This window comes from Cherax quadricarinatus, chromosome 4 (genome assembly GCF_038502225.1).
Source record: "Cherax quadricarinatus isolate ZL_2023a chromosome 4, ASM3850222v1, whole genome shotgun sequence".
NCBI classification, from domain to species: Eukaryota; Metazoa; Arthropoda; class Malacostraca; order Decapoda; family Parastacidae; genus Cherax; species Cherax quadricarinatus.
The window spans coordinates 46,050,586-46,065,514 of record NC_091295.1 but is presented as its reverse complement, the minus strand read 5'-3'; the positions used below and the strand labels follow the sequence as shown (position 1 = coordinate 46,065,514).

Sequence of the window (14,929 nt, the reverse complement as noted above, 5' to 3'; positions counted from 1 at the left end):
GAGGGTTAGCCCCCAGGATAACCCAAGAAAGTAAGTGCATCAACGAGGACTGTAACTTATTTCCATCGGGGTCCTTAACCCTGTCCTTAAAACTGTCCAAACAGATTTACGTTCATGTGCGTAGTGCTCCAAAAGTAGATCTACTTTTTTTACATATTTTCAAATATAACAAAAAAAAAAAACGTAGATCAAATTTTTTTTACACGTTTTCAAATGTAAAGAAAAAAAAGATCTACGTTTTTTTACATACTTTCAAATGTTGAAAAAACGTAGATTTACGTTTGGACAGTTTAATGGTTAATTAATCTTGTCCCCAAGGATGCGACCCACACCAGTCGACTAACACCCAAGTGAACAGCAAAAAATGCCTGGAACTAGTGCTCATATTGGTGAACTTAAGGCCAGCAAAAGTTGGTTTGAGAGATTTAAGAATCGTAGTGGCATACACAGTGTGATAAAGCATGGTGAAGCTGAAAAATTCCAACCCCAACAAGTGTTCAATTGTGACGAAACAGGCCTGTTCTGGAAGAAAATGCCAAACAGGACCTACATTACTCAGGAGGAAAAGGCACTTCCAGGACACAAGCCTATGAAAGACAGGCTAACTCTCATGTTTTAGTGTAATGCTAGTGGGGAATGCAAAGTGAAGCCTTTACTCATGAATCACTCTGAAAATCCCAGTGTGTTCAAGAAAAACAGTGTCTCATCACTCATCAATACTCTTCAATAAAGGTAAGTGTTATTTTAACATTTATTTATGTAGTTATTGTGCATGTCTCATTGTTTTCTTTGTAGGGAAATGTATATTTCATGAAAAAAAAAAAAAAAACTTAATACTTTTGGCTGTCGAGAACGGATTAATTGGATTTCCATTATTTCTTATGGGGAAAATTAATTTGACTAACAATAAATTCGCCTAAAGATAAGCTCTCTCGAACGGATTAATATAGTTGGTCGAGGGTCCACTGTAATCTGGCACTAATTTCGGCTAACATAATTTCAAATTTTCAGGGTTGCCACACCAACCTGCCGCTACTATTTGGTGGCACTACTTGCTGCATAAGTCATTCCAATTTCCTTTTCTTCATTTACTGTCATAACCTGCTCACTTATAGCCCTAGAGATGGTTCCAACGAATAAAAGAAATGTTTCTTGTTGTGTAAAGCACATACACCATACATAGTCCATACAAGATAAGGTGGCTTTGAAGCCACTGTTATGAGCTCAGCTCACTCAGATAAGCCGTGACCTGTAAATTTAAGAACATAAGAAAGAAGGAACACTGCAGCAGGCCCACTGATCCATGCGAAGCAGGTCCATGTCCCCCCCACCCCCCCGGATTAGCCCAATGACCCACCTAGTCAGGTCACTTCCACTTAAGGAAGGAGCAAGGCATCAGACCTAGTAGCACAAGCTAGTCAGGTCCAACTCACACCCACCAACACCCACTCATGTATTTATCTAACGTATTTTTAAAACTACACAACGTTTTAGCCTCTATAACTGTACTCGGGAGTTTGATCCACTCATCCATTTACCACTTACCAAACCAGTGCTTTCCTATATCCTTCCTGAATCTGAATTTTTCTAACTTGAAACCATTGCTGCGAGTCCTGTCTTGGCTGGAAATTTTCAGTACGCTATTTACATCCCCTTTATTTATTCCTGTTTTCCATTTATGTACCTCGATCATATCCCCCTTAATTCTATGCCTTTCGAGAGAGTGCAGATTCAGGGCCCTCAGTCTATCCTCATAGGGAAGATTTCTGATGCATATGGGCCTATGTATGTGAGAATTCTGCAGTATGCAGTGCCCATGCCCTTGGTGTAAAACATCGAATTTGCGGAGTATTTTCATATGGTTTGTATGGTTGTATTCTCATTTTTTTTTTTTGGGTCTCATTTGATAGAATGGAAGATATATTGCAGAAAGAGAGAAAATTTTGATTGGTTTCATGCTGGAAAGTACCTTAAAACTGAGCTTAAAGTAGTGGAAGTGTTCGATTTTTGCTGAGGTTCAAGAGCAAACAAATGATGTCACCGTCCAATGTGTGTCCAACTGGCCAGTCTAATACGCAGTCATGAATGAGTTGATCTTATTTATACAATTATTACAATAATGCAGTAGTCTGCATAACATTAAATCTTCTATTTTTTGTGTGAATAAAAATTAAAAAAATGGAAAGCAAGCATAATATAAGAGGGGCCTGGAGACGTGACTAATGAACAAATAAAATGTTATTTTAGTGCCAGGAATGTCTGCATTGTTTATTCTGGACCCTAGTTTAAAATTGGCATCTCTTGAAATTTGTGTGAAATTGGTCAAATTACCAATTTCTGACCACTTACTGGGTAGTTGAAATAGGTAAATAGGTGGTTTCTTGTACTCAATTGACAGAACAGAAGGAATACTAATGAAATACCTACGAGTTTAGTAGACTGAAACAAAGGAATGGGCCAAAAATAGGGCATAAAGTGGGTGAAATCACCGATGCGTAAATATCACAGTTGGGTTGAGTGTATCCTAACCTAACCACTCTGCAATTCAACAAAATCACTAATCCGTCACCCTACAGGTCCCAATGATGCCGGATTAGTGATGGCCAACCTGTGCTACTATCTTTTAGCTTTTATCTTTTGTAATTTCTTTATTTGCAAGTGTGTACCAGAATTTCATATGCACTGATTTATACTAAGCAAACGACTAAATATTTTTGAGATCCGATGCATTTAATTGTATCGTTGGTATGCATTACATTAAAACACATTATAATAATACCTTGATCAGTACAGCATTGCCTAGTATGGTAATTTTTGACACGCTTTAACCATACCATGCAAGGTATTGCTCTATACATATGTATAAATGCACATTATTCTAACCCACATTTGCCACATATTTTATATAAAGTAGTACCTTAATACTAAAAGCAAAGTTGTTTGCTTTGCTTTTAGTATTACACAGTAAAGTAAAATCTAATTTTTATGACACATTGGTTAGTATATGATTTTAGGCAGAATATTCCTGCTTTTAGGTTGAATCATTTTCCCTCTCAACAGTGACCACTTTTAAATTTGCCCCATTTAGTGTCCTTTCCTGGAACCATCTCAGTTTTAAACACCATTTGCTTGTCATTAATGTGTTATTGTATCTACAGTCCTATGCAGTAGCTTTCTACTGTACAATAAATGTTCATTTTAATTTCATTTTACAGGAGTTTTTCTGGCTCTTATAAAAAGAGCTAAGTAACAAATAGAAGATATTCACTAACACAAGGTCTCTGGGAAGGGTTTTGTAGGCAAGCCAGAGAGTGTAGTAGCCACCAGTGGTTATGTAGATGCCTGCAGCCACAGATAAAAATTGCAGACAACTCAGCTTGGGCAGCAAGATACCTCCAATGGATAACTCTTGCTTCCCAGCTGCCCAAAGGGCACTGGTCACACCAATGATAGCTGCAGTTCGCCACATAACCATTAAACTGAAAAAAAAAAAAAATGAGGTTTCAAGTTTGGTGAGGAGATAATTTTGCTTATAAAGAAAAATAGCATATGAAAAATATTCTTAAAGCTAATTTTATGAGGAGACTTTTTAAGAAAATTAAGGGTAAATACTAAATACAGTACCATAAATATCAAAAGCAAGAACAGATACAGATATTTTAAATATGCATACATAATTAATTAAAAAAAAAAAAAAAAAAGGGGTCTAAACGTTCAGGGATACATTAATGTCCGATCCACCAAAATGGTAATACTGTATATATGGTACAGTGCAGCTTCTCATCATTTAGCAACGTACTCGTTTACTGACGACTCGGACTTATGACAGGCTCTTTGGCCAGTATTCATACCTAAATAATTTATGTTAAAGCTGATTTCCTCTATTCTGTTTATTACAATATACAGTACACTACTGTATAAACATTTAAAAATATACCAGAAATGCTATAAATGGTGCAAAGGTGATATTAAAACAATATCAAAGATGGTTGATACAAGCCCACTACCATTGCAGTATGCTCCTCACTTACTGATGAATTTGTTTACCGATGAGGTCTTAGGAACAGAACTCCGTCGTTAAGTGAGGAGAGGCTGTATATAGTATAGTAGCATTTTCACATATTAATTATTTTATGATTTCTCTATCATTCCTTCCTTCACATCATTCACTGATATTCAACAAACATACATACATGAATTTCTTAATACACCCAAAAACATTCACCATACACAAACACAACCTACATTATTTACCTAGTCACACAAGCCAAAATGAGATACTGCCAGTGCACAACACAAGCCAAACTGAGTCTACTCGGGTCAACAACACTAATGCTAACCCTCTTCAATTTTGAGATGGTCTTATCTTTGATTATCTCCCTATCTAAACATTACCTTGTAGCAGATAAAAAGCATTGAAAAATATATTAACTGAGATGTTCCTGAAATTCTGATTCTTTAAGTCATTTTTTCTCTCACACCCATATTTTTCATTTCAATTATGTATCTGTGCAGCATTCTTGCTTAACCCTTAAACTGTCCAAACAGATCTATGCTCACATGCGTAGTGCTCCAAAAGTAGATCTACATTTTTTTACATATTTTCAAATATATATATAAAAAAAAAAACATAGATCAGTTTTTTCACACGTTTTCAAATGTAAAAAAAAAAAAAAAAAAAAATCTACATTTTTTACATAGTACGCACTTTCAAATGTTGAAAAAACGCAGATCTACGTTTGGACAGTTTAAGGGTTAAATATCTATATCACTTGAAAAATAACCATCTACCTTCTAAAAGCATTTCAGCACTGATAAGAATTCAAATTAGTTATCTAAACACAGTCTACTCATCCAGTGACAAGCTCTTGATTATCTACAGCCTTGAACTGTGCCACTGGCGTGTGTGTGTGTACAGTACTAACATTCTCTGATAATGAATAAGTCCAAAGTCAGTCATCAGATTCATTCTTAACAACTTCCTTAAATTTCATATATTTATGTAAATATTATGCATCTTCAAAATTCTTACACCCACAGTGAGATTTCCACCACCTTCCACACACAGTGAATCCTACAACCATTATCAATCTACAGCAAAGCTCCCATAGCCTTTTACCTTTCACAGCAAGACTCCCACTGTCTTTTGCCCATAGCAAGCCTCCCAACAATCCACAAAGAGCAAAACTTCTTACTACCTTCCATCCACATCAAGTCCCTCCAATCATGACAAGAGTCCTTCTACCTGCAGAAACTTGCCATTCTCTTTCCACCCACCTAGTGTACTTAGGGTCAATTTCAGGGGTTACCACCTCAGGGATGTGTTTGCAATTCCCCTGAGGGTGCACGTTAAGAAAATTGCAAACACAGTTGAGTTACACTGCTGTTTTAATTTTTTAAGGTTATAATCATAAATGATTTCTACTGAATCTTACAACTAGGCTTTAAATAATAAGATATTACAAGGACCCCATTGGAAATAAGTCACTCTGTCTAGCTTTTTAGGGTTATCCTAGGTAATTTACACATGATGCTATATGTACATATGATAATTGTAATCACCTAAATTTGTGTAACTGTACTTAAGTTTATTTAGGTACAGGTAAACATATTTAACAGTACAGTATTAGCATACAGCTTATAAATAATAATTTAACCAAGAATAACCTAACAAAGCCATCATAGAATAATTTACACAATGGTTAGGATGTCATAATGAACGGGTAAGGAAAAAAAAGTCTGCATATTTAGTCATTGCAATAGTATTTACTCATTAATAGGAAGTGCTAAACCTGTAATGGTCATACAGTGCCTGGGAAATGGGGATGCAATCAGGGATGAGTATGCATATTGTTACTTTATAAATATTATTACCCATCATGAGGTAGTGCTAAACCCACAGGGGCAGTCACACTTATTACAATATCTCAATTCAGTTCTTTTTATCCAAGAAATAATATCAGGACTGGCAGCTAATGTATACTGCACAACTTGCAACTACAGCTGATATTCATTTTCTAGATGTAAAAAAAAAAAAAAAAAAAGGTGGAGTGGTAAGGTGAAATTGTAAACTCTGCATCATAACGTCATCTGACACCCTGACCCTTTAAACACCACCTGAACCTACACCGTCTGCTAATGTGTTTTTTTTTTTTTATCTTAACGCACCTACCTCCACCTCTACCCATCCTCTACCATCTTTGCCTATTACAACCCACCCCTTCCAGATTTACCTCTGGCAACCACTGCTACCATGTTTACCTCTGGCAACCACCGCTACCACATTTATCATTAGCAACCACTATTATATTTACCTATGGCAACCCACCCTTACCATCTTTCTCTCTGGCAACCCACCACTACCATTTTTCTCTTTGGCAACCTACCCCTACTATATTTACCTATGGCACCCTACCACAACTATCAAACCATACCATGGGCGGGGTTAGAACCCGTGATCAGAGAGTTTCAAAACTCCAGCAGATTGTCGCGGGTTCTAACCCCGCCCATGGTATGGTTTGTTTGGAATCGTGTTATTACGATTTCGTGAGTCACCACTACTATATTTACCTATGGCAACCCACCCCACTCCTACCATCATTACCTCTTGCAATCCACCCCACCCCTACCATCTTTACCTCTTGCAACCCACCCCACCCCTACTATCTTTACCTCTTGCAACCCACCCCACCCCTATCATCTTTACCTCTTGCAACACACCCCACCCCTACCATCTTTACCTCTTGCAATGCACCCCACCCCTACCAGCTTTACTTCTAGCAACCCACCCCACCCCTACTTTCTTTACCTCTGGCACTCAACCCCTTACTATATTTACCACTGGGAACCCATGCCTACCATATTTACCACTGGCAACCCACCCCTACTATATTTATCTCTGGCAACCCACCCTTACTAAACAACATGCCTAGCTTCAATTTCCCTGACTCTACACCTCAACATTACATGTATTTCCAACGTTGTGAACTTCACTGCACCTGCAGACCTGTCACCTTCCTCTGCCCAAGACATTGTTCCTGTACCATGACTCACAAAATCGTAATGACACGATTGCAAACAAACCACAGTATGGGTGGGGATTGACCTCGCAGCACGTCAGTCGTAAAACTCCAGGCCAGTTGGCTACAATAAGATTCATCCAATTAGGTATATTTATACAGCATAGAAAGGTCAGCAGTGGTCACAGTGGGACCCATGCTAACCTCCCTATGGTGTATAAATATATCTAGTTGAATGAATCTTATTGTAGCCAGCTGGCCCAGTGGCTTATGCATTGGCCAGGAGTTTTACAACTCACTTGCTGTGAGGTAAATCCCCACCTGTACCTTGGTTTGATTGTTCTTGTATCATCTCCAACTGCTGACAGGACTTCCACCACCAACGACAATTCAACCAATGCCTCCCTAGTCTCCCAGCCAACCGACAACCCATCAACACATCTCATCACTGCTACTGATGAATCTCAACCACCTGTCAGCATCTATGAAGACTCACCCACAGAATCCTCTTCTGAGGAAGAGGACGAAGATAACCACTCCAGTACTCCTACTAAAGAACATAAGAGCGAAGGAACACTGCAGCAGGCCTACTGGCGCATGCGAGGCAGGTCCAAGTCTCCTACCGGCTTAAGCCAATGCACCCAACCCAGTCAGGTCAGGTCACACTGACTTAAGGGAGGAACACGGCAACCGACCTGGTAGCACAAGCTATCAGGTCCAACTCACACCCACCCACATCCACTCATGTATTTATCCAACCTATTTTTAAAGCTACACAACGTTCTGGCCTCTATCACTGTACTTGGGAGTTTGTTCCACTCATCCACAACTCTATTACCAAACCAGTACTTTCCTATATCCTTCCTGAATCTGAATTTTTCCAACTTAAAACCATTGCTGCGAGTCCTGGCTAGGCAAGATATTTTCAGCACACTATTTACATCCCCTTTATTTATTCCTGTCTTCCATTTATACACCTCAATCATATCCCCCCTAATTCTACATCTTTCTAGAGAATGCAGATTCAGGGCCCTTAGTCTATCCTCATAGGGAAGGTTTCTGATACATGGGATCAACTTTGTCATCCTCCTTTGTACATTTTCCAGAGCATTTATATCCATTCTGTAATACGGTGACCAAAACTGTGCAGCATAATCTAAATGAGGCCTAACCAAGGATGTATAGAGTTGAAGAACAACCTGAGGACTCCTATTATTTATGCTTCTTGATATGAAGCCAAGGATTCTATTAGCTTTATTGCGAACACTTATGCACTGTTGTCTTGGTTTCAGATTACTGCTAACCAGAATTCCTAAATCTTTTTCGCAATCCGTAATATTAAGATCTACATTATTTAGTTTATATGTGGCATGGTTACTGTCCTGTCCAACATTTAGAACTTGCTGTGAGGTAAATCCCCACCTGTACCTTGGTTTGATTGTTCTTGTATCATCTCCAACTGCTGACAACTTAGCCTTCTACACATTCCCATCTAATGATGAGAGCTCAGTGCTGGGACTGTCAAGTTTGCCTGTATGTCACCACATCACTTCACACTATAACAAATACTTAAGTTCATCAAACCACACAAATTCATGTTTGGAAATAAAACACAATTGTACTATCTCTCAAGAAGCAACTGCAAGTATGAAAATGGCTCTTCAATAAACCCACCTTAATTATCAGTAGAGATAACATCTACAAGCAACCTGCCCTCTCCTGCGGCCAATCCTGCTACCCTCCAGTGTACCACTGTCTGCTGCCAGCACAGCCTGTTCTTCCTGCTGCTGTTCTCCACATCACCCCACGAGTGCTTAGCTGCTGGGTTTAGCCCTGGCACTCTCTCCAACACTATTCTTCGCCTGTCTTGTCTTTCCCACTCACCCCACAAGGGTCTTACCTACTCTCATTCGTACCCTTACTTTATCACCCCTACTATATTTACCTCTGGCAACCCACCCCTACTATATTTATTCTAGCAACCCACGTCTAACATCTTCACCTCTGGTAACCCACCCCTATCATATTTACCTCCGGCAACCCACCCCTGCCATATTTACCTCTGGCAACCCACCTAGACCTACCATATTTTTATTTATTTATTTATTTATTTAAAAATTTGAGCACACATACAGAGGTACAAAAAATACAGATAAGAGCAGCATGCCAAAGCCACTTATACTATGCATAGCATTACGGGCTGGCTTAAAATTAACTTAAGATTAACTAAGCAATGATGATATCAGTGATAAAACTTTAATGTAAACAGATTACTATAAAGCACAAGTGAGTATTACAAAGACAGGTCATATGGTTGTATGCATTGTTGTACATTCAGTAGAATGGAGTATTCTGTTAGGTAGTGTATTTAAAAAATAATAAAGTTAGATTGGGTTTTAGGTTTAACATTTATGTGATATAATTGTGAGAAACATTTAAGATATACAATTTATAAGGTTCAGTTATTCAGTATTTATTTGGTTTTGGGTGAGTAAGTGATCTTTGAGAAGAGACTTGAACTTATAAACAGGTAGTGTTTCTTTTATATTTACAGGTAATGAATTCCAGATTTTAGGGCCTTTTATGTGCATTGAGTTTTTGCATAGTGTGAGATGGACACGAGGAACATCAAAGAGTGATCTGTGCCTTGTGTTATGGTCATGTGTTCTGTTGAGGTTGGCAAGGAGATGTTTGAGGGGAGGGTTAATATCAGAGTTAAGTGTTCTATGTATGTAATAGGTGCAGTAATAAGTATGGATGTTTTGTATGGTGAGTAGGTTTAGTGTACTGAATATTGGTGGAGTGTGCTGCCTATAGTGAGAATTTGTTATCATTCTAACTCTGGCTACCCAACCCTATATACCTCTGGCACCCCACTTAGGCTTACTGTATTTACCTCTAGCAACCCATCTACTATATTTACCTCTGGCAACTCACCTAGGCCTACCATTTTTACCTCTAGTATGCAAAGCTGAATGATCCTTCCAGGCTCAGCACTACATGTGAATATATTTCTGAACCCCCATGGAAATAAGTCACTTCGACTTTTTTGGGTTATCCTAGGTAATCTACACATATGCTGCTATATATGATAATTTATTTAACTTTATTTATGTGTACCTGTACCTGAATAAACTTACACCACCAGACTAGATGAGGAAATTGAACTATACTTCCTAGATCAACCACAATTATTATTCTTTGCACAATAATCTTATGCATGAATGGCATACAATACCCACAAGATAAAGAATTAGACAAATGTGCAACATCTGGGTATCACCATCAAGTGGCTGTATCAATACAAATTAAAAAAAACAATGGAAAGACTGCAGAAGTATATACAAAATTATTATTATAATCATGGGGGAGCGCTAAACCCAGAGGATTACACAGCGCATGTGGGGGGAAGGGGGATGGAAGGCATTCAGGGTCAATTCAGGGAACTGGAGCACAGATTCAATTCCCTAGATCAAGAGCCCCTCACCAGCATCAAGGAACCTCCCTTGAGGGAACTATATACAAAAGACGAGGTAATCAGTCCCTCAGACTTGGAGTTGATCAGCACCAACTCCAAGGCTGAGGGGGCTAATTACCCCCTCTTTTGTATAAATTCAAATTCAAAAGTTTATTTCTTTGCTTAGTATACAATGTGTAGCTTACATATAGTAAAATATTGTTAAGCACAATAAAGCCACTTGCATGCATGAACATTTCAGGCAGTCTTCCTATTATGACCTTGAATTTGTCTGATAAATGGCTTGAAAACCGACAAGTTGAAGATTGAGACACTTGCGCAACATATAAGAATCTTAATAAAGATTCCCATATGTTACACAAGTGTTTCAACCTTTAATTTGTATTGATGAAGCCACTGGATGGCGAAACGTCTAGAAACAGATACCCAGATTTTGCACGTGTCTAATTCTTCACATTATTATTATAATAATAAAAAAGAAGCGCTAAGCCACAAGGGCTATACAGTTAATTCTGAACAGCAGTTTTAGTGGTAAACCCGAGGGGGTCATTTTGGTCTTGATGAGGGGATTATTATTATTATAATCAAAAAGAAGCGCTAAGCCACAAGGACTATACAGCCTTGATGAGGGGAAGATAATCAGATTCAATCCGGAGAATAGCCCCAAATTATCTGGATTAAGACTATTTTACCGACATCAATTGTAGATGAATGGTTCAAAGAACCGACACGTTGTTCAATTACACATGTGCAACTCTTGGGTATCTTTATTGAGGAAACGTTTCGCCAGTGGCTTCATCAGTCCATACTAAGGATAAACTTGAAGAACCTCCTGTTCTTCAAGTTTATCCTTTGTATGGACTGAAGAAGCCACTGTGTGGCGAAATGTTTCCTCAATAAAGATACCCAAGAGTTTCACATGTCTAATTTATCACCGTCATCAATGAACTCCCTTAAAACCAATACGATTAACATTATTACATTTCATACAGCAGGTTCAATTCCTTGGATCAAGAGCTCCTTCCTAGCATCAAGGAACCTCCCTGGAGGGGGTTGAAGGAATGAGAGTACATTTGAAATAAATAAAAATTAACAAGACTAGCTACGCCATTCCTCCACAAATTTAAATAAACTAAAAAAAAAAATAATGGCGTTCACTCTTGTCAGGAACGATGACAAGTGATTAATAACACTATAATGAGAGTAACTCGCCAGGTGGTGACTATGTAAGGCAGGAGAGAGGAATATCTTACTGGAAGAGTATATATAACAGTAGATAAAGAAACCACAACCTCACCACTACTAATGAACAACTATCAGGCGACTTCGTTCGTATCCATCCGGATTTATTTTAATTTTTTTTTTAAGAAATCCAGAAGCACTTTTTTTTTTACACGAACGGCGAATTAGATTAATTTTGTAACAGTTGTATAAATTTATTTAGGCATAGGTACTCATTAACCCTGTAAGTTTATTCAGGTACAAGTACACATAGACGCAATTACATAAATAATCATATATAGAAGCATATGTGTAGATTACCTAAGATAACCCAAAAAAAAGTCCATTGAGGTCTTTGGAGTACTGTGCTTTCTGGAAATTAAAATAATATAAGGAAATTAAAATAATATCTGGAAAGTTGTATATGTGTTGATGGAAGTAAGTATCATACAACTTTGGGTTGTCATCCAGTACTTGGAGACAGTAAGTCACTTTATATATCCCCAGGAAACCAAAGTGAAATAAATCACTGACTTTTTTGGGGGGGTAATCCTAGGTTGTCTATACATGTGCTGTAATGTATTTATTTATTTATTTATTTATTTAATAATTTGAACATAAATACATTATTATTATTATTATAATCAAGGGGGAAGCACTAAACCCGTAGGATTATACAGCGCCTATGGGGGGATGGAAGGCATTCAGGCTTAATTCAGGGAACTGGAGCACAGATCCAATTCCCTAGATCAAGAGCCCCTCACCAGCGTCAAGGAGCCTTCCTTGAGGGGTGAACATAAATACAGAGGTACAAAAAATACAGGTAAGAGCAGCATACCAAAGCCACTTGTATGCAGAGCATTACGGGTTGGCTTAAAATTAACTTAAGATTAACTAAGCAATGATGTAATCAGTGATAAAACATTATTGTAAACAGATAAATAAAACACAAATGAGTATTACAAAGACAGGTCATATGATTGCTTGCATTGCTGTAGTATTCTGTTAGGTAGTGTATTTAAAAAATAACAAATTTAGATTGGGTCTTAGGTTTATGATAATCTATGTAAGTAAACCATACCCCCGGCCGGGATTGAACCCGCGGTCATAGAGTCTCAAAACTCCAGCCCGTCGCGTTATTTGCAATCGTGTCATTACGATTTCTTAAGTCAATCTATGTAAGTATTTGTGAATTCCTGAATAAACTTACTTACTTTTACTTCTGAATAAAATACATGTACAACACCTACATAACAGTTTTTTATTAATGTTATACAGAGTCATCATCATCATGAAGATGATACCAAATTGATGGATAAGATACATGAGTCTTATTCATCTACTTGTTGGTACATATAAGCAAGTATTTAAGTACTCGTACACATAAGTACAGTTATAGACATTTAGGTGATTACAGTTATCATACATAGTAACATATATGTAAATTATCCACCAGGATAATACAAAAAAAAGTCATAGTGACTTATTTCCACTGGGATCACTGTTACAGTGATGTTTGTCCTCATTCCAGTGGAAATAAGTTACTGACTTTTTTGTAGGGTTATCCTGGGTAATTTACACTATGTATGATAATTGTACTTATGTACTTATTATTATTATAATAAAAAAAGCGCTAGACCTACAAAGGTCATACAGCTGTACCTGTTCCTGAATAAACTCACCCATCCATTATTATTATTATTATTATTATTATTATTATTATTATTATTATTATTATTATTATTATTATTATTATTATTATTGTTGTTGTTGTTGTTGTCATATATAAATATGACCTAGGGTAGCCCAATGTAGTAAAAGATTAATTTTTTTTATCTTTTCCTTTTTTTAGCCTTACACTTGGGTTTTATACTTAAGTTTTAATTTTTACAGTAGTCTTAAATGCACATAGATAGTACATTATGTATGTAGATTTAATTTATTATAACCCAGTAAAGAGTTTGTATGAGGACAGTGCTACCTGCCTTGGATTTTTTTTTTATATTGTAAGTTATGAATTTTCAGCATTGTACTATAAATAGACTTGCTAAATATTTTATTCGCATTATTAACCTAGAGGGTTTGTAAACCAGGATAACTCAACAAAGCGAATGTTATAAGACACTGTCAACTTACTTCCATTGTGGTCCCTTAACTCTCAACCCCAGGATGCAACCCATTCTGGGCAGCTAACATCCATGTAAGATTAGATACCTGCAAAACTAACTGCTAGGTCAATAGGGGTAAGAAAATACACCCAACCTTTCCAGTGATTGGTATAAATATAAAATCAGTCAATTTAGGTAAATGAACAGATTTGCAATGTTTTATATTTTATTTAGTCACTTTATTTCAGTATAATTTACACAGTTTTTGATAATTTATAATTGTCTTGCATAGTAGCATGTGTAAATTGCCTAAGATAACTCAAAAAAGTCAGCGATATTACAACTGGGGTCCTTGTGCTTCCTTATGCTTAGTAACCTAGTTATTAGGTACAGTAAAAGTCTGTCATAATTGTTAATAATAAAAAAAAACACAAATGCAAATAAACTGAGTAAATCAAATACATGACCAAGAATTAGATGAGCATCACAAAGAAAGAAAATCAGTTGAATCTAACAGATAAGTGAATATTAACTTAAAGAAATCATATTTCTCCTTTTCTGTGGCTTCACTCATTAGGTACTTTTTAGTTTTTTTCCTCAACTGGCCTGTGCTGAGACTGGTCTTGACCTGGTCAGGCAGCCTGTTCCACTTTTATTGCTGTGTAGTAGGTGTTTGAGGCCTGAACACTTGCTTTTATAACCAGCTTTCCTGAATCCTTTCATAAATGTTACTTTGTTCACTTTCCAACGGCATATCAAGCCATACAAACTACATTTTTTTCACTCTGATCTAACAGACAAGCCTGTTGACTGCTCAACCCCTAGTACTCAAAACCAGTACCCCCTCTCTCTGTTCCCCTATTCATTAATAGGAGTCATTAATCATCCATGAATTTGATTATCTTTATAAGCAGGTCTTGTATCCTTATTTTCACTTCCTCTGTTGTCAAGAAAACATTTTTTGCTACCTTAAAGTCTGGAAGCAGAACTATGTTTTTCACACTGTACTGATGTTCATGTATTACCTCTCTGATGTGCCACAGTACTTGGTGTCATGGTGAAACTTCTGCTGTTGATCATTAAATGTAGTCATGTGAACCAGA

At 37.2% G+C, this 14,929-nt stretch overlaps 2 protein-coding genes and 1 long non-coding RNA gene across 10 annotated transcripts in view; 1 reads left to right on the top strand and 2 right to left on the bottom strand.

The window, feature by feature from the left end:
• The window catches only part of LOC128684514 (long-chain fatty acid transport protein 4), a 108,732-nt gene extending 96,899 nt beyond the window's left edge, over positions 1-11,833 (bottom strand). Inside the window, exons 1-2 of one of the 5 annotated variants that reach the window (XM_053770744.2) lie at positions 11,795-11,833; positions 3,273-3,479 (exon numbers count right to left, since the gene is read on the bottom strand). In XM_053770744.2, coding sequence (XP_053626719.2) covers positions 3,273-3,475 — 203 coding nt within the window. In that variant the 5' untranslated portion in view covers positions 3,476-3,479; positions 11,795-11,833. Of the gene's footprint in view, positions 1-3,272; positions 3,480-4,254; positions 4,352-8,693; positions 8,950-11,478; positions 11,631-11,750 lie in introns of those variants that run through there. The other 4 variants (XM_053770742.2, XM_053770741.2, XM_053770743.2 and 1 more) reach the window with 4 other exon arrangements.
• LOC138854260 (uncharacterized) overlaps positions 1-14,929 on the bottom strand; it is a 182,769-nt gene that overhangs the window by 96,899 nt on the left and 70,941 nt on the right. The window lies entirely within an intron of this gene.
• The window catches only part of LOC128684515 (acyl-coenzyme A diphosphatase NUDT19-like), a 29,057-nt gene continuing 26,178 nt past the window's right edge, over positions 12,051-14,929 (top strand). For 2 of the 4 annotated variants that reach the window (XM_070096362.1, XM_070096345.1), the window contains exon 1: positions 12,336-12,541. The gene's annotated coding sequence lies outside the window, so the exon portion shown is untranslated. Of the gene's footprint in view, positions 12,157-12,335; positions 12,542-12,787; positions 12,897-14,929 lie in introns of those variants that run through there. The other 2 variants (XM_070096357.1, XM_070096350.1) reach the window with 2 other exon arrangements.